Source organism: Athene noctua, unplaced genomic scaffold (genome assembly GCF_965140245.1).
Source record: "Athene noctua unplaced genomic scaffold, bAthNoc1.hap1.1 HAP1_HAP1_scaffold_383, whole genome shotgun sequence".
NCBI lineage: Eukaryota > Metazoa > Chordata > Aves > Strigiformes > Strigidae > Athene > Athene noctua.
The window spans coordinates 17,216-38,301 of record NW_027437841.1 but is presented as its reverse complement, the minus strand read 5'-3'; the positions used below and the strand labels follow the sequence as shown (position 1 = coordinate 38,301).

The 21,086-nt window shown below is 66.1% G+C and overlaps 1 protein-coding gene across 1 annotated transcript in view; it reads left to right on the top strand.

Moving 5' to 3' along the window:
• LOC141955663 (ryanodine receptor 1-like) overlaps nt 1-21,086 on the top strand; it is a gene marked incomplete at its 5' end in the record, with an annotated part of 92,901 nt that overhangs the window by 59,479 nt on the left and 12,336 nt on the right. The window contains 17 exon segments of the mRNA XM_074895308.1: nt 961-1,073; nt 2,560-2,656; nt 2,786-2,892; nt 3,033-3,084; nt 3,229-3,309; nt 3,397-3,496; nt 3,603-3,682; nt 6,846-6,922; nt 8,071-8,144; nt 9,870-9,887; nt 11,150-11,230; nt 13,413-13,501; nt 14,882-15,010; nt 16,325-16,429; nt 17,092-17,173; nt 18,410-19,755; nt 20,064-20,137. Coding sequence (XP_074751409.1) covers nt 961-1,073; nt 2,560-2,656; nt 2,786-2,892; nt 3,033-3,084; nt 3,229-3,309; nt 3,397-3,496; nt 3,603-3,682; nt 6,846-6,922; nt 8,071-8,144; nt 9,870-9,887; nt 11,150-11,230; nt 13,413-13,501; nt 14,882-15,010; nt 16,325-16,429; nt 17,092-17,173; nt 18,410-19,755; nt 20,064-20,137 — 2,705 coding nt within the window.

Below are 21,086 nucleotides of genomic sequence, written 5' to 3'. Positions count from 1 at the left end.
CTGGGGTGCTCCAGGGGGTGCCTGGGGAGGGTCCCTGGGGTGCAGGGGCTACTGGCTGGGCCCCATTGGGGGTCTCGGGGGGGGGGGGCTCTGGGGGTGATGAGGTATTTTAGGGATCCCTCGGGGCAGGGCGGGGGGGGGGGGGGGGGCTCACAAGAGTTTTGGGGGGGCAGTGGTGTGTTCTAGGGGTGCCCTGAAGGGGTCACTGGCATGGTCTGGGGGTCCCTCAGGGGCTCCAGGAGGTCGCCGGGGTGTTTTAGGGGTGCCCTGGGGTGCCCTGAGGGTCTCTGGGGTGCTCTGGGGTTCCCTGGGGTGCTCTGGGGGTGTGGGGGGTCTCCGGGGTGCCCTGGGGGTGTGGGGGGGTTCTCTGGGGTGCTCTGGGGTTCTCTGGGGTGCTCTAGGGGGGTGTGGGGGCTCCCTGGGGTGCCCTGGGGGTCTCTGGGGTGCTCTGGGGGTCCCTGGGGATATGGGGGGTCCCCGAAGTGCTTTTGAAGACTTTGGGGTGCTCTGGGAGTGTGGGGGCTCCCTGGGGTGCCCTGGGGTGCTCGGGGGGGTCTCTGGGATGATCTGGGGGACCCTGGGGTGCTCTGGGGGTGTGGGGGGGTTCTCTGGGGTGCTCTGGGGGTCCCCGGGGTGCTCTGGGGGTGTGGGGCGGTTCTCCGGGGTGCTCTGGGGGTCCCTGGGGTGCTCTGGGGGTGTGGGGGGGTTCTCTGGGGTGCTCTGGGGGTCCCCGGGGTGCCCTGGGGGTGTGGGGGGGTCTCCGGGGTGCTCTGGGGGGTCCCTGGGGTGCTCTGGGGGTGTGGGGGGGTTCTCTGGGGTGCTCTGGGGTTCCCTGGGGTGCTCTGGGGGGGTCTCCGGGGTGCTCTGGGGGTCCCTGGGGTGCCCTGGGGGTGTGTGGGGGTGCTCTGGGGTGCTCTGGGGGTCCCCGGGGTTCCCAGGTGACACCCCGCGCCCCCCCAGACGGAGCACCCCTACAAGTCCAAGAAGGCCGTGTGGCACAAGCTGCTGTCCAAGCAGCGCCGCCGCGCCGTGGTCGCCTGCTTCCGCATGACGCCCCTCTACAACCTGCCCAGGTGGGCACTGGGGGGACTGGGAGGGACTGGGAGCTGCTGGGGGGGAGGAATCTGAACCCACTGAGACCCCCTGGGGGAGACTGGGATCACTGAGGAACTTCCTGGCGTGACTGGGAACAACCAGGAACCTCTTAAGGGCAACTGGGAATGGTCCAGAGCCTTGTGGAGGCAACTGGGAGATGCTGGGGGCAACTGGGAGATGCTGGGGGGCAACTGGGAACTGCTGAGAGCAACTGGGAACTGTTGAGAGCAACTGGGAACTGTTGAGGGGAACCAAGGACCTTGATGGGGGCAATGGGGGGGAACTGGGAACCTCCAAGGGCGATCAAGAGCTGTGCTGGGGGAGTGGGGTGTAACTGGGAACCCCTGAGGGAAACCCAGAACCCTTGTGGGAGTAACTGGGAGCCTCTGGGAGCCCCTCAAGTGATTCTGGGTGCCCCTGGGGGCACCTGGGTGCAACTGGAACCCCCTGAGGGTAACCAAGAACCCTTCTGAGGGCAACTGGGAACCCCTCAGGAGCCTCTGGGAGCCCCTGGGGCCAACTGGGGGTAACTGGGAACCCCCAAGAGCAACCTAGAACCCTTCTGGGAGCAACTGGGAACACCCTTGAGAGCCTTCGGGAGCCCCTGGGGGCAACTGGGTGTAACTGGAACCCCCTGAGGGCAACCAAGAACCCTTCTGAGGGCAACTGGGAACCCCTCAGGAACCTCTGGGAGCCCCTGGGGCCAACTGGGGGTAACTGGGAGCCCCCAAGAGGAACCTAGAACCCTTCTGAAAGCAACGGGAACACCCTTGGGAACATCTGGGAGCCCCTGGGGGCAACTGGGTGTAACTGGAACCCCCTGAGGGCAACCAAGAACCCTTCTGAGGGCAACTGGGAACCCCTCAGGAACCTCTGGGAGCCCCTGGGGCCAACTGGGGGTAACTGGGAGCCCCCAAGAGCAACCTAGAACCCTTCTGGGAGCAACTGGGAACACCCTTGAGAGCCTTCGGGAGCCCCTGGGGGCAACTGGGTGTAACTGGAACCCCCTGAGGGCAACCAAGAACCCTTCTGAGGGCAACTGGGAACCCCTCAGGAACCTCTGGGAGCCCCTGGGGCCAACTGGGGGTAACTGGGAGCCCCCAAGAGCAACCTAGAACCCTTCTGAAAGCAACGGGAACACCCTTGAGAGCCTTCGGGAGCCCCTGGGGGCACCTGGGTGTAACTGGAACCCCCTGAGGGCAACCAAGAACCCTTCTGAGGGCAACTGGGAACCCCTCAGGAACCTCTGGGAGCCCCTGGGGCCAACTGGGGGTAACTGGGAGCCCCCAAGAGCAACCTAGAACCCTTCTGAAAGCAACTAAAACCACCCTTGGGAACATCTGGGAGCCCCTGGGTGCCTCCTGGGCATCCCCCTGCCACCCAGCGCCCCCTCCCCTGGGGTGTGGGCCCCCCCGCGCTGTGTGTGACCCCCCCCCCAATAATGGCTGCCCCCCCCCGCCCCAGGCACCGGGCCTGTAACATGTTCCTGGAGGCCTACAAGCTCTCCTGGCTGGTGCCCGAGGAACATCCCTTCGAGGACCGGATGATCGACGACCTCTCGGTGAGTTTTGGGGGGGGGGCCCCATTGGGGCTGTGGGGAGGGGGGAGATTGGGGGGTGTCGTTGGTTTGGGGACCCCCCCCCCCGCGCCCCCCCCCCAAAGCTGAGCTTGGTGGCGGTGGCCGAGGTAGAAGTCGGGAGACGAAGAGGAAGAGGAGGAAGAGGAGCGGGATAAGAAGCCGGACCCCCTGCACCAGCTCATCCTGCACTTCAGCCGGACGGCGCTGACTGAGAGGAGGTGGGAGGGGGCGGGGGGGGCTCTTAGGGTTGGGGGGGGTGCACCTTGACATCTTGGGGTCCCCCCCATGGCTGGGGGGGGGCATCCCGGTGCCCCCCTTTGAGCCGTGTGTGTGTGTGTGTCCCCCCCCAATCCCGCAGCAAGTTGGAGAAGGATTATTTGTACATGGCGTACGCTGGCATCATGGCCAAGGTGGGTCCTGTCTGCGTGTGTGTGTCCCCCCCCGAAAAAAAAAAAAAAACACACTCGGACACTTGTGGGGGGGCTGCGGAGATTTGGGGGGGTCAGTCCTCAACGATTTGGGGGACACCCCCCCCCTCCCCGCTGCCTCCCCAGAGCTGCCACATCGATGAAGGGGAAGAGGAGGAGAAGAAGGAGGAGGAGAAGGAGGAAGAAGAAGCCGAGGATTCGTTCGAGGTGGGTGCGGGGGGGGCACAATGACCCCCTGACCCCCCCCCCCAAAATCACAGACACCCCAAAAACCCCCCCGACACCCCCCCCCAGGAGAAGGAGATGGAGAAGCAGAAGCTGCTGTACCAACAAGCCCGTCTGCACACGCGGGGGGCGGCCGAGATGGTGCTGCAGATGATCAGCGCCTGCAAGGGTGAGAGGGCGGGGCGGGCGTGTGACCCCGCCCCTTCGCACGAGGGGCCTCGTGTGACGCACGCCGGGCACGAGGGGCCTCGTGTGACGCTGCGGGGTGTCGGCAGGGGAGCGCGGTGACATGGTGTCGTCCACCCTCAAGCTGGGCATCTCCATCCTCAACGGGGGCAACGCCGAGGTGCAGCAGGTGCGAGGGCGGGCGCGCGTGTGCGCGCGCGTGTGCGCGCGTGTGTGCGCGTGTCCGTGCGCGTCTGCACGTGTCGGTGCGGCCCTGGGTCTGTGTGTCTCCATGTCAGTGGGTCTGGGTGTGTGCGCGTCCGTGGGTGCACTGTGTGCGCGTGTCCGTGTGTGCACGTGTCCATGTGTGTGCGTGTGAGCGTGTCCATGTGTGCACATCTGTGTGTGTCCGTGTGTCCCTGGGTCTGTGTGTCTCCATGTCAGTGGGTCTGGGTGTGTGCGCGTCCGTGTGTGCACTGTGTGCGCGTGTCCGTGTGTGGGCGTGTCCGTGTGTGCGCGTGTCCGTGTGTGGGCGTGTCCGTGTGTGCGTGTGTCTGTGTGCCCACATGTCCGTGGGCCTCTGTGTGCGCGTGTCCGTGTGCGCGCGTCTGCGTGTGTCCGTGTGGCCCTGGGTCTGTGTGTCTCCATGTCCGTGGGTCTGCGTGTGTGCGCGTCTGTGTGTGCACTGTGTGCGCGTGTCCGTGTGTGCACGTGTCCATGTGTGTGCGTGTGAGCGTGTCCATGTGTGCACATCTGTGTGTGTCCATGTGTCCCTGGGTCTGTGTGTCTCCATGTCAGTGGGTCTGGGTGTGTGCGCGTCCGTGTGTGCACTGTGTGCGCGTGTCCGTGTGTGGGCGTGTCCGTGTGTGGGCGTGTCTGTGTGCCCACATGTCCGTGGGCCTGTGTGTGCGCGTGTCCGTGTGCGCGCGTCTGCGTGTGTCCGTGCGGCCCTGGGTCTGTGTGTCTCCATGTCCGTGGGTCTGCGTGTGTGCGCATCTGTGGGCACACTGTGTGCGCGTGTCCGTGTGTGCGCGTGTCTGTGTGCCCACATGTCCGTGGGCCTCTGTGTGCGTGTGTCCGTGTGTGCATGTGTGTGCGTGTCCGTGTGTCCCCGTGTCCGTGTGTGCCCACATGTCCGTGGGCCTCTGTGTGAGTGTGTCTATGTGTGCGCGTGTGCGTGTGTCCGTGCGGACCTGGGTCTGTGTGTCTCCATGTCCGTGGGTCTGCGTGTGTGCGCATCTGTGTGTGCACTGTGTGCACGTGTCCGTGTGCCCACGTGTCCACATGTCAGTGTGTCCCTGTGTCTGTGTGTCCCTATGTCCGTGGGTCCGTAGGTCTGCGTGTGTGTGTGTCCATGTGTGCACGTGTCCATGTGTGCGCATGTGAACGTGTCCGTGTGTCCGTGTGTCCGCATGTCCGTGGGTCTGTGTGTCCGCATGTGCCTGGGTTCATGTATCTGCGTGTCCACGTGTGTGCATGTCCGTGTGTGCGTGTGTCTATGTGTCCCCGTGTCCGCATGTCTGCTTGTCTGCATGTCCACGTGTCCGCATGTCCGTGTGTCCCCATGTCCTCAGATCCATGGGTCTGCGTGTCCACGTGTCCATGTGTCCGAGTGTCCATGTGTCTGCGTGTCCCCACGTCTGCGTGTCCCCGTGTCCGCATGTACACATGTCTGCTTGTCTGCATGTCCCCGTGTCCGTGTGTCCCCGTGTCCACGGGTCTGTGGGTCCTCGTGTGCGTGTGTCCATGTGTCTGCGTGTCTGCTTGTCTGCATGCCTACGTGTCCCTGTGTCCACGGGTCTGTGTGTGCGTGTGTCTGCGTGTCCGTGTGTCCGTGCATCCGCATGTCTGCGTGTCTCTGTGTCCATGTGTCCCCGTGTCCGTGTCGCCGTGTGTCTGCGGTGTCCACAGGTTCGCATGTCCGCGTGTCCACATGTGTGCGTGTCCATGTGTCTGCGTGTCTGTGTGTCCACGTGTCCCCATGTCCACAGGTCCACGTGTCCGCGTGTCCACGTGTCTACGTGTCCACACACAGGACCCTGTCACTGGGACCACGTGGGGAGGTGTCCGTCCCAGTGTGTGTCACGTGTTTGTGTCCCTACAGACGGGTGTGCGCGCTCACAGGTCTGTACGCGTGTCCACGTGTCCACATACTTGTCCATGTGCCCACACACGTGTCCATCCACCCATGCACGTGTCCATACGTACACACAAGTCTCTGCGTGTCAACACACGTGTCCATACATCCATGCACGTGTCCATGTGTCCTTGCACGTGTCCATATGTACGTGTGTGTCTCTGTGTGTCCATACACATGTCCTTGTGTCCACACACGTGTCCATACATCCATGCTTGTGTCCATGTGTCCACGCATGTGTCCATATGAACATGTGTGTGTCCGTGTGTGCACATGTCCATGTGTCCATCCACACATGTATGTACGTGTCTGTGTGTCCATCCATGTGTCCATCCATCCATGCACGTGTCCATGTGTACACACAAGTCTCCGTGTGTCCATGCACATGTCCATGTGTCCACACACGTGTCCATATGTACAGGCAAGTCTCTGTGTGTCCATGCACATGTCCATGTTTCCACACGTGTCTGTGTGTCCACTCACGTGTTCATCCATGCGCACACGTGTCCATATGCACACGCAAGTCTCTGCATGTCCATGCACATGTCCGTGTGCCCACACACGTGTCCGCGTGTCCTCACATGTGTCCATATGTCCACACGTGTCTCTGTGTGTCCATCTCTACCCCCACACGTGTTTCCCTCCGCCCGTCCACGCTCATGTCTGGGCACACGCCCACGGCCACACCTGTGTCCCCACGCCGGTGCCCGTGGCCGTTTGTCCCCACATGTGTCCGTCTGTCCCCCACGCGTGTCCGTGCCCCCACACGCATGTCCATCTGTCCCCACGCATATCCGTGCCCCCACACGCATGTCCGTCTGTCCCCCACGCGTGTCCATCTGTCCCCCACATGTCCATCTGACCCCCACGCGTGTCTGTCAGTCCCATGCGTGTCCGTCTGGCCCCCACGCGTGTCTGTCCCCCCTCCACGCATGTCCGTCCCCCCACATGCATGTCCATCTGTCCCCCACATGTGTCCGTCTGACCCCCACGCATGTCCGTCTGTCCCCCACGCGTGTCCGTGTCCCCACACGCGTGTCCATCTGTCCCACACGCGTGTCCATCTGTCCCCCACGTGTGTCTGTCCCCCCTCCACACATGTCCGTGCCCCCACACGCGTGTCCGTCTGGCCCCCACGCGTGTCTGTGCCCCCACACGCGTGTCCGTCTCTCCCCCCACACGCGTGTCCGTCCCCCCACACGCGTGTCCCCCCCAGAAAATGCTGGACTACCTGAAGGAGAAGCGGGAGGTCGGGTTCTTCCAGAGCGTCCAGGCCCTGATGCAGACCTGCAGGTGACACACACGGGTTTCGGGGTGTCCCCCCCCCCGCCGTGGGTTTTGGGGTCCCCCCGTGGGAATCAGGGACCCCCACAATCATTGGGGCCCCCCCGCGGGTTTTGGGGTCCCCCCATAGGCTTTGGGGTGCCCCCGTGGGAATCAGGGACCCCCACAATCATTGGGGCCCCCCCGCGGGTTTTGGGGTCCCCCCATAGGCTTTGGGGTGCCCCCGTGGGAATCAGGGACCCCAATAGTCATTGGGGCCCCCCCGCGGGTTTTGGGGTCCCCCCATAGGCTTTGGGGTGCCCCCGTGGGAATCAGGGACCCCCACAATCATTGGGGCCCCCCCGCGGGTTTTGGGGTCCCCCCATAGGCTTTGGGGTGCCCCCGTGGGAATCAGGGACCCCCACAATCATTGGGGCCCCCCCGCGGGTTTTGGGGTCCCCCCATAGGCTTTGGGGTGCCCCCGTGGGAATCAGGGACCCCCACAGGCATTGGGGCCCCCCCGCGGGTTTTGGGGTCCCCCTGTAGGCTTTGGGGTCCCCCCGTGGGAATCATGGACCCCCACAGTCATTGCAGTCCCCCCGTGAGTTTTGGGGTGCCCCCGTGGGAATCAGGGACCCCCACAATCATTGGGGCCCCCCCGCGGGTTTTGGGGTCCCCCCATAGGCTTTGGGGTGCCCCCGTGGGAATCAGGGACCCCCACAATCATTGGGGCCCCCCCGCGGGTTTTGGGGTCCCCCCATAGGCTTTGGGGTGCCCCCGTGGGAATCAGGGACCCCCACAATCATTGGGGCCCCCCCGCGGGTTTTGGGGTCCCCCTGTAGGCTTTGGGGTCCCCCCGTGGGAATCATGGACCCCCACAGTCATTGCAGTCCCCCCGTGAGTTTTGGGGTGCCCCCGTGGGAATCACGGACCCCCACAATCATTGGGGCCCCCCCGCGGGTTTTGGGGTCCCCCCGTGGGAACCAGCGCCCCCCCCCTGCAGACATGCGATCCCCCTTTATGTCTCAAGGACCCTCCACAGCTCCCCCAGGGCTATTTTTTTTTTTGGGGGGGGTGGGGGTGTCCCCCAGAGCCTTCAGGACCCCCAAGGAGGAAGGATTTTTTTGGGGGGACCCCCCCCCCCTTTTTCCTGACCCCCCCGTGTCCCCCCCCCACAGCGTCCTGGACCTCAACGCCTTCGAGCGGCAGAACAAGGCGGAGGGGCTGGGCATGGTGACCGAGGAGGGGACGAGTGAGTGGGGGGGGGGCCCTTTATTTTTTTTTTGGGGGGGGGGGGGGCACCCCCACATCCCCCCGAACCCCCTCAACTGCGGGGGGGGGGGGGGCAGGGGGCAGCTGCAACTTGGAAGAGGGGGGGGGAAGCGGGGTCCCCTCTTGCGCCACCCCCCCCCCGCCCCGTCCCGCTGCGCTGCCCCCCCCCCTCCCCCCCCGAGCCCCCGCTGTCGATGTGGCTCTGAGCCCTTAATGCCCCCCCCCAATCCTTAATGCCCCCCCAAAACCCCTAATGACCCCCCCAATCCTTAATGCCCCCCCAAAACCTCTAATGCCCCCCCAATCCTTAATGCCCCCCAATCCTTAATGCCCCCCAAACCCCTAATGACCCCCCCAAAACCCCTAATGCCCCCCCAATCCTTAATGCCCCCCCGAACCCCTAATGCCCCCCCAAAACTTAATGCCCCCCCAAAACCCCTAATGCCCCCCAAACCCTTAATGCCCCCCCAATCCTTAATGCCCCCCAATCCTTAATGCCCCCCAAACCCCTAATGACCCCCCCAAAACCCCTAATGCCCCCCCAAACCTTAATGCCCCCCCAAAACCCCTAATGCCCCCCCAAACCTTAATGCCCCCCCAATCCTTAATGCCCCCCCAAACCCCTAATGCCCCCCCAAACCCTTAATGCCCCCCCAATCCTTAATGCCCCCCCAAAACCCCTAATGACCCCCCCAAACCTCTAATGCCCCCCCAATCCTTAATGCCCCCCAAAACCCCTAATGCCCCCCCAAACCCTTAATGCCCCCCCAATCCTTAATGCCCCCCCGAACCCCTAATGCCCCCCCAAAACTTAATGCCCCCCCAAAACCCCTAATGCCCCCCCAAACCCTTAATGCCCCCCCAATCCTTAATGCCCCCCCAAAACCCCTAATGACCCCCCCAAACCCTTAATGCCCCCCCCAATCCTTAATGCCCCCCCAAAACCCCTAATGACCCCCCCAATCCTTAATGCCCCCCCAAAACCCCTAATGACCCCCCCAAACCCTTAATGCCCCCCCAATCCTTAATGCCCCCCCAAAACCTCTAATGCCCCCCAATCCTTAATGCCCCCCAATCCTTAATGCCCCCCCAAAACCCCTAATGCCCCCCCAATCCTTAATGCCCCCCCAAACCCCTAATGCCCCCCAAACCTTAATGCCCCCCCAAAACCCCTAATGCCCCCCCAAACCCTTAATGCCCCCCCAATCCTTAATGCCCCCCCAAACCCCTAATGACCCCCCCGAACCCTTAATGCCCCCCCGAGCCCCTAATGCCCCCCCAATCCTTAATGCCCCCCCCAAACCCCTAGTGCCCCCCCGGTCCCTAATGCCCCCCCTATAGCCCTGTTTCCCCCCTATAGCCCTGATTCCCCCCCCCCCGTGCCCATAACACACCCCTTAATGCCCCCCCAACCCCTTAATGCCCCCCCGAACCCCTAATGCCCCCCCAAACCTCTAATACCCCCCCAAACCCCTAGTGCCCCCCCGGTCCCTAATGCCCCCCCTATAGCCCTGATTCCCCCCTATAGCCCTGATTCCCCCCCCCCCCGTGCCCATAACACCCCCCTTAATGCCCCCCCCGAACCCCTAATGCCCCCCCCGAACCCCTAATGACCCCCCCAACCCCTAATGCCCCCCCCCTTAACGCCCCCCCCCCGCTCACCTCCTCTCTCCCCTTCTCTCCCCATCCCGGCTCCCGGCGACAGTCATCAGCCGTGAGAACGGTAAATACTCGTGATGGCGGGGGGGGCATAGAGAGTGTGTAGGGGCGGGGGGGGCATAGAGAGAGTGTGTAGGGGTGGGGGGGGCATATAGAGAGTGTGTAGGGGCGGGGGGGGCATAGAGAGTGTGTAGGGGCGGGGGGGGCATAGAGAGTCTGTAGGGGCGGGGGGGGCATAGAGAGAGTGTGTAGGGGCGGGGGGGGCATATAGAGAGTGTGTAGGGGCGGGGGGGCATATAGAGAGTGTGTAGGGGCGGGGGGGGCATAGAGAGTGTGTAGGGGCGGGGGGGGCATAGAGAGAGTGTGTAGGGGCGGGGGGGGCATAGAGAGAGTGTAGGGGCGGGGGGGGCATATAGAGAGTGTGTAGGGGCGGGGGGGGCATATAGAGAGTGTGTAGGGGCGGGGGGGGCATATAGAATCTATAGGGGTGGGGGGGGCATATAGAGTCTGTAGGGCTGGAGGGGGGGGCATATAGAGTCTGTAGGGCCGGGGGGGGCATATAGAGTGTATAGGGCCGGGGGGGGGGGTATATGCAGTCCGAGGGCTGGGGGGTGTTATGAAGTCTATAGGGCCGGGGGTGTCACTGCAGGGTCCATAGGGCCGGGGGGGTCCCGACGGGGTCCCCAGGCTTGGGGGGCGCAGGGCTCGGGGGGGGCGGGGGGGGTGGCAGAGGGTGGCACCTGCCCCTCACCCCGTCCCCAAAGTGTCCCCCGGCTGCCTCCACCCCCCCCCTGTCCCCACTTGTCCCCGCTTGTCCCCAACCCCTCGGCCCCCCCCCCCCGGCTGTCCCCTCCCCCTGCTAACCCCCTGCCACCCCGGCGTGTCCCCGTGTCACCCCGAAGTGTCCCCGTGCTGCCCCGGGGTGTCCCTGTGTCACCTTAGGGTGTCCCTGTGCCACCTCAGCCTGTCCCCTTGCCACCCCAATGTGTCCTCGTGCCACCCCGGTGTGTCCCCGTGTCACCCCAACGTGTCCCCGTGCTGCCCCAGGGTGTCCCTGTGTCACCTTAGGGTGTCCCCGTGCCACCCCAGCGTGTCCCCCGTGCCACCCCGAAGTGTCCCCCTGCCACCCCGGTGTGTCCCAGTGCCACCCCACAATGTCCCTGTGCCACCTTGGGATGTCCCCATGACACTGCAGCGTGTCCCCAAGCCACCCCAGGATGTCACCCCGTGGCCACCCAGGCCGAAGGCCTGGCCTTGGCCACCCGTGTCCCCGTGTGACCCCAACTTTGTCCCCGTGTGACCCCGTCCCCGCGTCCCCCCCACCAGGGGAGAAGGTGATGTCGGACGACGAGTTCACGCAGGATCTGTTCCGGCTGCTGCAGCTGCTGTGCGAGGGGCACAACAACGGTGAGGGGACACGGGGGGACACGGGGGGACACGGGGGGACATGGGAGGACACGGAGGGACACGAGGGAACCCGGGGGACATGAGGGGACACGGAGGAAAAGAGGGGACATGGAGGGACATGGGGGACATGAGGGAACACGGGGGAAATGAGGGGACATGGGGGACATGAGGGGACACAGGGGAACATGGGGGACATGAGGGGACATGGGGGGACACAAGAGACATGGGGTACATGGAGGGACATGAGGGGACACGGGAGGACATGAGGGGACATGGGGGACATGAGAGGACACAGGGGAACATGGGGGACATGAGGGGACATGGGGGGACACAAGAGACATGGGGTACATGGAGGGACATGAGGGGACACGGGAGGACATGAGGGGACATGGGGGACATGAGAGGACACAGGGGAACATGGGGGACATGAGGGGACATGGGGGGACACAAGAGACATGGGGTACATGGAGGGACATGAGGGGACACGGGGGGAACATGGGGGACACGGAGGGACATGAGGGGACACAGGGGAACATGGGGGACATGAGGGGACATGGGGGGACACAAGAGACATGGGGTACATGGAGGGACATGAGGGGACATGGGAACATGGGGGACACGGAGGGACATGAGGGGACAGAGGGGAACATGGGGGACATGAGGGGACACAAGAGACTTGGGGTACATGGAGGGACATGAAGGGATACGGGGGGACATGGGGGACATGAGGGGACATGGGAGACACGGGGGGACACAGAGGGACATGAGGGGACATGGGGGAACACATGGAACATGAGGGACATGGGAGACACGGGGGAACACAGGGGGGGACATGAGGGAACACGGGGGACATGAGGGGACCCGTGGGAACATAGGGGACATGGGGGGACATGGGAGAACACGGGGGGACACAAGGGGACACGGGGGAACACAGGGGAGACATGGGGGAACATGGAGTGACACGGGAACTTGGGGACATGAGGGGACACTGGGGAACATGGGGGGACATGGAGGGACACGAGAGGACACAGGAACAGGGGGACATGAGGGCACGTGGGGGGACATGGGACAACACAGGGGAAATGAGGGGACACGGGGGACCTGAGGGGACACGGGGGGGCATGGGAGTCATGGGGGGACACGGAGGGACATGAGGGGACACGGGAGAACACGGGGGACACGAGGGAACATGGGGGACATGAGGGCACGTGGGGACACATGGGAAAACACGGGAAATGAGGGGACACGGGGGAAAAGAGGGGACATGGGGGACATGAGGGGACGTGGGGGGACATGGGAGGACATGGGGAAACATGGTAGGACCTGAGGGGACACGGGGACATGAGGGGACATGGAGGGACACGAGGGGACACAGGGGAACTCGGGGGACATGAGGGCACACGGAGGACACGGGGGGACATGGGGACACAGCTGGGGGGCTCTGGGGTGGGGAAGGGGCTTTGGAGGTCCGTGGGGCAGGAGAAGGAGCTGGGGGGCAGGGGGGGCTGTGGGGTGGCCATGGGGTGGCCGTGGGGGTTGGGAGGTGGCTGTGGGGGTTGTGGGGTGGCCGTGGAGGTTGTGGGTTGGCCGTGGGCATTGTGGGGTGGCCGTGGGGTGGCCGTGGGCGTTGTGGGGTGGCCGTGGAGGTTATGGGGTGGCCGTGGGAGTTGTGGGGTGGCCGTGGGGTGGCTGTGGGCGTTGTGGGGTGGCCGTGGAGGTTACGGGGTGGCCGTGGGGGTTGTGGGGTGGCCGTGGGAGTTGTGGGGTGGCCGTGGGGTGGCCGTGGAGGTTGTGGGGTGGCCGTGGGAGTTGTGGGGTGGCTGTGGGGTGGCCGTGGGGGTTGTGAGGTGGCCATGGGGTGGCCGTGGGCATTGTGGGGTGGCCATGGGCCTTGTGGGGTGGCCGTGGGGTGGCCGTGGGGGTTGTGGGGTGGCCGTGGGGTGGCCGTGGAGGTTGTGGGGTGGCGGTGGGAGTTGTGGGGTGGCCGTGGGGTGGCCGTGGGGGTTGTGAGGTGGCCGTGGGGTGGCCGTGGGCATTGTGGGGTGGCCGTGGAGGTTGTGGGGTGGCCGTGGGGATTGTGGGGTGGCCGTGGACCTTGTGGGGTGGCCGTGGGGTGGCCGTGGGCGTTGCGGGGTGGCCGTGGGGTGGCCGTGGGGCCGGTCTCACCCCATTCCCCCCCCAGATTTCCAGAACTACCTGCGCACCCAGACGGGGAACACGACCACCATCAACATCATCATCTGCACCGTGGACTACCTGCTGCGCCTGCAGGTAGCCGGCCCGCCGCCCCCCAGCCCCACACCGTGGCCTCCCGCCTGCACCCCGCCCCTGCCCCACACCCCCCCCCGAGCCACCTCCCTGTCCCTGTGGCCTTGTGTCACTGGTGGCCACCGTGGCCCCATCCCCGTGTCACCAGTGGCTACAGTGGCCCCATCCTTGTGTCACCGGTGGCCACCGTGGCCTCACCCCCGTGTCACTGGTGCTGCTGATGGTCCCCGTGTCCCCATCCCCGTGGCCTTGTGCTGCCAGTGGCCTCCATGTCCCCATCCCCATGTCACCGGTGGCCCCCATGGCCCCATCCCCGTGTCACCAGTGGTCCCTGTGTCCCTGTCCCCGTGTCCTCATGCTGCTGGTGGCCCCCATGTCCCTGTCCCTGTGTCATGGTGGCCCCCATGTCCCCACTCCCATGTCACCAGTGGCCCCCGTGGACCCATCCCTGTGTCCTCATGCTGCTGGTGGCCGCTGTGTCCCCAGCCCCGTGTTGTGGTCACCCCCGTGTCCCTGTCCCCATGTCGCTGGTCACCCCCGTGTCCCTGTCCCCATGTCGCTGGTGGCCCCTGTGTCCCTGTCCCCATGCCTCAGTGGCCCCTGTGTCACCATCCCTGTGTCCTCATGTTGCTGGTGGCCCCTGTGACCCCATTCCTGTGTCACTGGTGGCCCCTGTGGCCTTATCCCCATGTCCTCGTGCTGCTGGTGGCCCCCGTGGCCCCATTCCTTTGTCTCCGGTGGCCCCCATGGCCCCACCCCTGTGTCACGGTGGCCCCCGTGTCCCCATTCCTATGTCCCCGGTGGCCCCCGTGGCCCCACCCCTGTGTCACAATGATCCCTGTGGCTCCATCCCCGTGTCCTCATGCTGCTGGTGGCCCCCGTGTCCCCGCTCCTTTGTCTCCAGTGGCCCCTGTGGCCCCACCCCTGCGTCACGGTAGCCCCCGTGTCCCCATCCCCATGTCCTCATGCTGCTGGTGGCCCCCGTGTCCCCATTCCTATGTCTCTGGTGGCCCCCGTGGCCCCACCCCTGTGTCACAATGACCCCTGTGGCTCCATCCCCATGTCCTCATGCTGCTGGTGGCCCCCGTGGCCCCATTCCTATGTCACCAATGGCCCCCGTGGCCCCATCCCCATGTCACGGTGGCCCCCATGTCCCCACTCCTTTGTCTCCGGTGGCCCCCGTGGCCCCACCCCTGTGTCACGGTGGCCCCCGTGGCCCCATTCCTATGTCACTGGTGGCCCCTGTGGCCTTATCCCCATGTCCTCATGCTGCTGGTGGCCCCCGTGTCCCCATTCCTTTGTCTCCGGTGGCCCCCGTGGCCCCACCCCTGTGTCACGGTGGCCCCGGTGGCCCCCGCCACTGACGTGCTCGCCCGTGGCCAGGAGTCCATCAGCGACTTCTACTGGTACTACTCGGGGAAGGACGTCATCGACGAGCAGGGGAAGCGCAACTTCTCCAAGGCCATGGCCGTGGCCAAGCAGGTCTTCAACAGCCTCACCGAGTACATCCAGGTGAGCCCCCCCCCCCCCCCCGCGGCCCCCCCGGGGCTCTCCCCGGCCCCTCGCCGAGCACAGCCAAGGTGGGAGGGACCCTGCAGCCCCCCACCGTCTCCCTGGGGGTGGGGGTCCAAGCTCCTTGGCGTGACCAGGAGTCTTGGTGTCCAGGGGATCCTGGTGTCTCCCTGCATGTCCCTGGGGGTCCCCAAGGACTCTGATGTCCCTGGGGGTCCCCAAAGACCCTAATGACTTTGAGGGTCCCCAAGGACCCATGTCCAAGGGGTCCCGATGTCCCTGGGGGTCCCCAAGGACCCTGATATCCTTGGGGGTCCCCAAGGACCCATGTCCAAGGGGTCCCGCTGTCCCTGGGGGTCCCCAAGTACTCTGATGTCCCTGGGGGTCCCCAAGGACCCATGTCCAAGGGGTCTTGATGTCCCTGGGGGTCCCCAAAGACTCTAATGACTTTGAGGGTCCCCAAGGACCCATGTCCAAGGGGTCCCGATGTCCCTGGGGGCTCCTAAGGGCCCTGATATCCTTGGGGGTCCCCAAGGACCCATGTCCAAGGGGTCCTGATGTCCCTGGAGGTCCCCAAGGACCCTGATATCCTTGGGGGTCCCCAAGGACCCATGTCCAAGAGGTCCTGATGTCCCTGGGGGTCCCCAAGGACCCATGTCCAAGGGGTCCCACTGTCCCTGGGGGTCCCCAAGTACTCTGATGTCCTTGGGGGTCTCCAAGGACCCATGTCCAAGGGGTCTTGATGTGCCTGGGGGTCCCCAAAGACCCTAATGACTTTGAGGGTCCCCAAGGACCCATGTCCAAGGGGTCCCGCTGTCCCTGGGAGTCCCCAAGTACTCTGATGTCCCTGGGGGTCCCCAAGGACCCATGTCCAAGGGGTCTTGATGTCCCTGGGGGTCCCCAAAGACCCTAATGACTTTGAGGGTCCCCAAGGACCCATGTCCAAGGGGTCCTGATGTCCCTGGGGGCTCCTAAGGGCCCTGATATCCCTGGGGGTCCCCAAGGACGATGTCCGAGAGGTCCTGATGTCCCTGGGGGTCCCCAAGGGCCCTGATGTCCATGGGGGTCCCCAAGGACCCATGTCCAAGGGGTCCCGATGTCCCCGGGTGTCCTGACACCCCTGGGTGTCCCTGGCTGTTCCCGCTGTCCCTGAAGCCCCCAGGGTCCCCCAATATTTCCAGAGCTCCCAATGTCCCTGGGGGTCCCAGGACTCCGCGGGGCGGGTCCCACTGTCCCCAAGGGTCCCCGGGGGGGGGGTGGGGTGGGGGGTGGTGTCTCTGGGGGTCCCCTGGTGCCAGCACCCGCTGCCCGCAGGGCCCCTGCACGGGCAACCAGCAGAGCCTGGCCCACAGCCGCCTCTGGGACGCCGTCGTGGGCTTCCTCCACGTCTTCGCCCACATGATGAAGAAGCTGGCCCAGGTGGGTGCTGGGGGGGCGGGGGGCCTGAACTGGGAGGGCACTGGGAGCACTGGGAGCCCGCCCACCCCTTACTAACCCGCTGCCCCCTCCTTGCTGTCCCCAAGGCGGGGAGGGCTGGGGACACCCGCGTCCCCAGTGGCGTCAGCAACCCCCTCATGACACCCCCCCCCCCAACCCGTCCCGTTGGCCCCGGGGCACCCTAAGGACCCCCCCACATATGCAAAATGGAGGGAACACACCCCCCCACACCCCACACACCCCCCCCCACACCACCCGGGGGGACACACACACACACACACCCCCCGTGACACCCCGAGCTGGCTCTGACCGACCTTTCCGCCCCGCTGCCGCCAGATGGGCCAAACGCCGGGACCGCGGATGGGCGTAAGCACCCGCCGACCCCCCCAGCACTGCATGGCCTCGCTAACACCCCCCCCCCCCAAACCCCGGCATGGCCGAGCCCCCCCCCCAGACCCCCCCGCATGGGTTATGTGCAAGTTAGGGGGGGCCACACACCCCCCCACCTCCATCTCTGGAGCGGGTGGTGCCCCCCGGGTAAGGGGGTTCAGGGCTGCTGAGGGGGGGGTCACAGCGTGGTGGTGGTGGCGGGGGGGGCCACCTCGGGCTCACGGGGTGTGTGTGTGTCCCCCCCCCCTCCCCAGGACTCCAGCCAGATCGAGCTGCTGAAGGAGCTGCTGGACCTGCAGAAGGACATGGTGGTGATGCTGCTGTCGCTGCTGGAAGGTGGCGTCCCCCTGTCCCCCCCCCCCCCCCCCAAGGACCCCTCTGCTGCCACAAGGGTCCCAACGTGTCCCCCCCCCCCATCCAACCTGTCCCCGGGCCATCGGGGGTGGCCCTCACTCTCTGGGGTGTCCCTTGACCACCTGGGGTGGCCCCTCCAGGGTGCTCCCCACTATCCGGGGTGTCCCTTGGCCACCCGGGGTGTCCCCTCTCCCTCAGGGTGTCCCCTCGCTCTCCGGGGTGTCCCTTGGCACCCGAGGTGTCCCCTCACTCTCAGGGTGTCCCCTCGCTCTCCGGGGTGTCCCCTCGCTCTCCGGGGTGTCCCTTGGCACCCGAGGTGTCCCCTCACTCTCAGGGTGTCCCCTCGCTCTCCGGGGTGTCCCCTGGCACCCGGGGTGTCCCCTCTCCCTCAGGGTGTCCCCTCGCTCTCCGGGGTGTCCCCACACTCTCCAGGGTGTCCCCTCACTCTCTAGGGTGCTCCCCGCCATCCAGGGTGGCCCTTGGCCATCCAAGGTGTCCCCTTGCTCTCCAGGATGTCCCTTGGCCACCTGGGGTGTCCCCTCTCCCTCAGGGTGACCCCTCACTCTCCAGGGTGTCCCCTCGCTCTCCAGGGTGTCCCCTCGCTCTCCGGGGTGTCCCTTGGCCACCCGGGGTGTCCCCTCTCCCTCAGGGTGACCCCTCACTCTCCAGGGTGTCCCCTCTCTCTCCAGGGTGTCCCCTCACTCTCTAGGGTGCTCCTCACCATCCAGGGTGGCCCTTGGCCATCCAAGGTGTCCCCTTGCTCTCCAGGATGTCCCTTGGCCACCCGGGGTGTCCCCTCTCCCTCAGGGTGTCCCCTCGCTCTCCAGGGTGTCCCCTCACTCTCCAGGGTGTCCCTTGGCCACCCGGGGTGTCCCCTCTCCCTCAGGGTGTCCCCTCGCTCTCCAGGGTGTCCCCTCACTCTCCAGGGTGTCCCTTGGCCACCCGGGGTGTCCCCTCTCCCTCAGGGTGACCCCTCACTCTCCAGGGTGTCCCCTCGCTCTCCAGGGTGTCCGTTGGCCACCCAGGGTGTCCCCTCTCCCTCAGGGTGACCCCTCACTCTCCAGGGTGTCCCGTCACTCTCTGGGGTGCTCCTCACCATCCATGGTGACCCGTGCCACTTGAGGTGTCCTTGGCCACCTGGGTCATCCCCAGGCACCGGGGACTGTCCCCACAGCACCGCCAAGACCTGACGGGACACGTCCCCACCCTACTCCACAGGCAACGTGGTGAACGGGACCATCGCCCGGCAGATGGTGGACATGCTGGTGGAGTCCTCCAGCAACGTCACCATGATCCTCAAGTTCTTCGACATGTTCCTGAAGCTGCGGGACATCGTGGCCTCGGACGCCTTCCGCGACTACGTCTCGGACCCGCGAGGGCTCATCTCCAAGAAGGATTTCCAGAAGGCGATGGACAGCCAGAAGCAATACGAACCCGCCGAGATCCAGTTCCTCCTCTCCTGCTCCGAGGCGGACGAGAACGAGATGATCGACGTGGAGGCTTTCGCCGGCCGCTTCCAGGAACCGGCTCGCGACATCGGTTTCAACGTAGCCGTGCTCCTCACCAACCTCTCGGAACACGTTCCTCACGATCAACGTCTCCGGACTTTCCTGGAGCAAGCGGCCAGTATTTTGGAGTATTTCCGTCCGTTTTTGGGCCGGATCGAGATCATGGGAGCGGCTCGGCGGATCGAACGCCTCTACTTCGAGATCAGCGCCGCCAACAAGGCGCAGTGGGAGATGCCCCAGGTGAAGGAATCCAAACGCCAGTTCATCTTCGACGTCGTCAACGAGGGCGGGGAGGCCGAGAAGATGGAGCTCTTCGTCAGCTTCTGCGAGGACACCATCTTCGAGATGCAGATCGCCTCTCGCCTCTCCGAGGAGGAACCCGCGCGCGAAGGCGAGGACGATGAAGAGCAGGAGGAAGAGGAAGAAGCCGCCGACTCCGCCGGCCCGCCGCCCCCCACCGAACCCACCTCAGCTTTCGGGGAGCTGCTGGCGGGGGCCGGGGGGTTGCGATGTTTGTTGGGGTCCCCCCAAACTTGGCGGAGGCGGTTGAGGAGGTTGAGGCGTCGGCCCGGGAGGGAGTTGGCGTGGGCAGCGGGGGCGGCCGCCGGACGGGCGATGCTGGGGGGGCTCCTGGGGGGTTGGGGGGTGCTGGGGGCCGTGGGGCGCCTGGCCTGGACCTCTCTTTTCGGAGGGGGGCTGGTGGAGGGGGCGCAACGATTGGCACTGGCCGAGCTGCTGGCCAGCATGCCCGACCCCACTCAGGACGCCGTGGGGGGCAGCGAGGCCGGAGGGGGCGCGGGGGGAGAAGAAGGGGGGCCCCAAGACCCCCTCCCGCCGCCCGCCCCCCACCTGCCACAGCCCCCCGAGGAGGAGGAGGAGGAGGAGGAAGAAGCGGCGGCGGCGGCGCCGGTGGTGGCTTTCGGGGTGCGCAAGGAGCCCGGGCACTATCGGCTGGCAGCCCCCGACGCCCCTGGGGGGCTGGGAGACATCGGGGAGCCCCCCGGCGCTGAGCCCCCCACCCCCGAGGGCACCCCCATCCTCCGGAGGAAGATTGGGGTGAGCGGCCGGGGGTGGGGGCGCTACGGGGAGGGGATGCTCGGGGTCCCTATGGGGGGGCAGATTGTTGGGGGTCCCTGTGGGGGGGGGGAGGGATACGGGGGGGGGGGGTCCGTGGGGCGGGGCAGGACACTGGGGGGGGGGCAATAGTTCCCTCCCAACAGTGAGGAGCAGAGTGGGGGTCCCCAACCCCCTGGTTCCTGCTCCCTATGGGCATGGGCAGCCCAAGCGGGGCTTTTGGGGGGGGGGGGGGCAGTCCGTGCCCCCCCCAACCCCCCCGCCGGGCCTGATCCTGGCTCCCACCACAGGAGGATGGGGAGGAGGTGGTGGAGGAGGAGCCGCAGAAGGAAGAGGAGCCGGCGGGAGAGGCGGAGAAAGCCGAGTGAGTTGGGGGGGCTGGGGCCCCGCTGTGGGGCGACGGACGCTTTGGGGGGGACCTCGCCCCATTGGGGGGTGCCTGGACCCACTGGGGTTGTGGGGTGGGGCCGTGGCCTCATTGCGGGGGGTCCATGGCCCCATTGGAGCTACGGGGTGGGTCCGTGGCCCCGTTGGGTGTCGGGTGGCCATGTTGGGGCTGTGGGGTGGGTCCGTGGCCCCGTTGGGTGTCGGGTGGCCATGTTGGGGCTGTGGGGTGGGTCCGTGGCCCCGTGGGGTGTCGGGTGGCCATGTTGGGGCTGTGGGGTGGGTCCGTGGCCCCGTTGGATGTCGGGTGGCCATGTTGGGGCTGTGGGGTGGGTCCGTGGCCCCGTTGGATGTCGGGTGGCCATGTTGGGGCTGTGGGGTGGGTCCGTGGCCCCGTTGGGTGTCGGGTGGCCATGTTGGGGCTGTGGGGTGGGTCCGTGGCCCCGTTGGGTGTCGGGTGGCCATGTTGGGGCTGTGGGGTGGGTCCGTGGCCCCGTTGGGTGTCGGGTGGCCATGTTGGGGCTGTGGGGTGGGTCCGTGGCCCCGTGGGGTGTCGGGTGGCCATGTTGGGGCTGTGGGGTGGGTCCGTGGCCCCGTTGGGTGTCGGGTGGCCATGTTGGGGCTGTGGGGTGGGTCCGTGGCCCCGTTGGGTGTCGGGTGGCCATGTTGGGGCTGTGGGGTGGGTCCGTGGCCCCGCTGGGTGTCGGGTGGCCATGTTGGGGCTGTGGGGTGGGTCCGTGGCCCCGCTGGGTGTCGGGTGGCCATGTTGGGGCTGTGGGGTGGGTCCGTGGCCCCGTTGGGTGTCGGGTGGCCATGTTGGGGCTGTGGGGTGGGTCCGTGGCCCCGTTGGGTGTCGGGTGGCCATGTTGGGGCTGTGGGGTGGGTCCGTGGCCCCGTTGGGTGTCGGGTGGCCATGTTGGGGCTGTGGG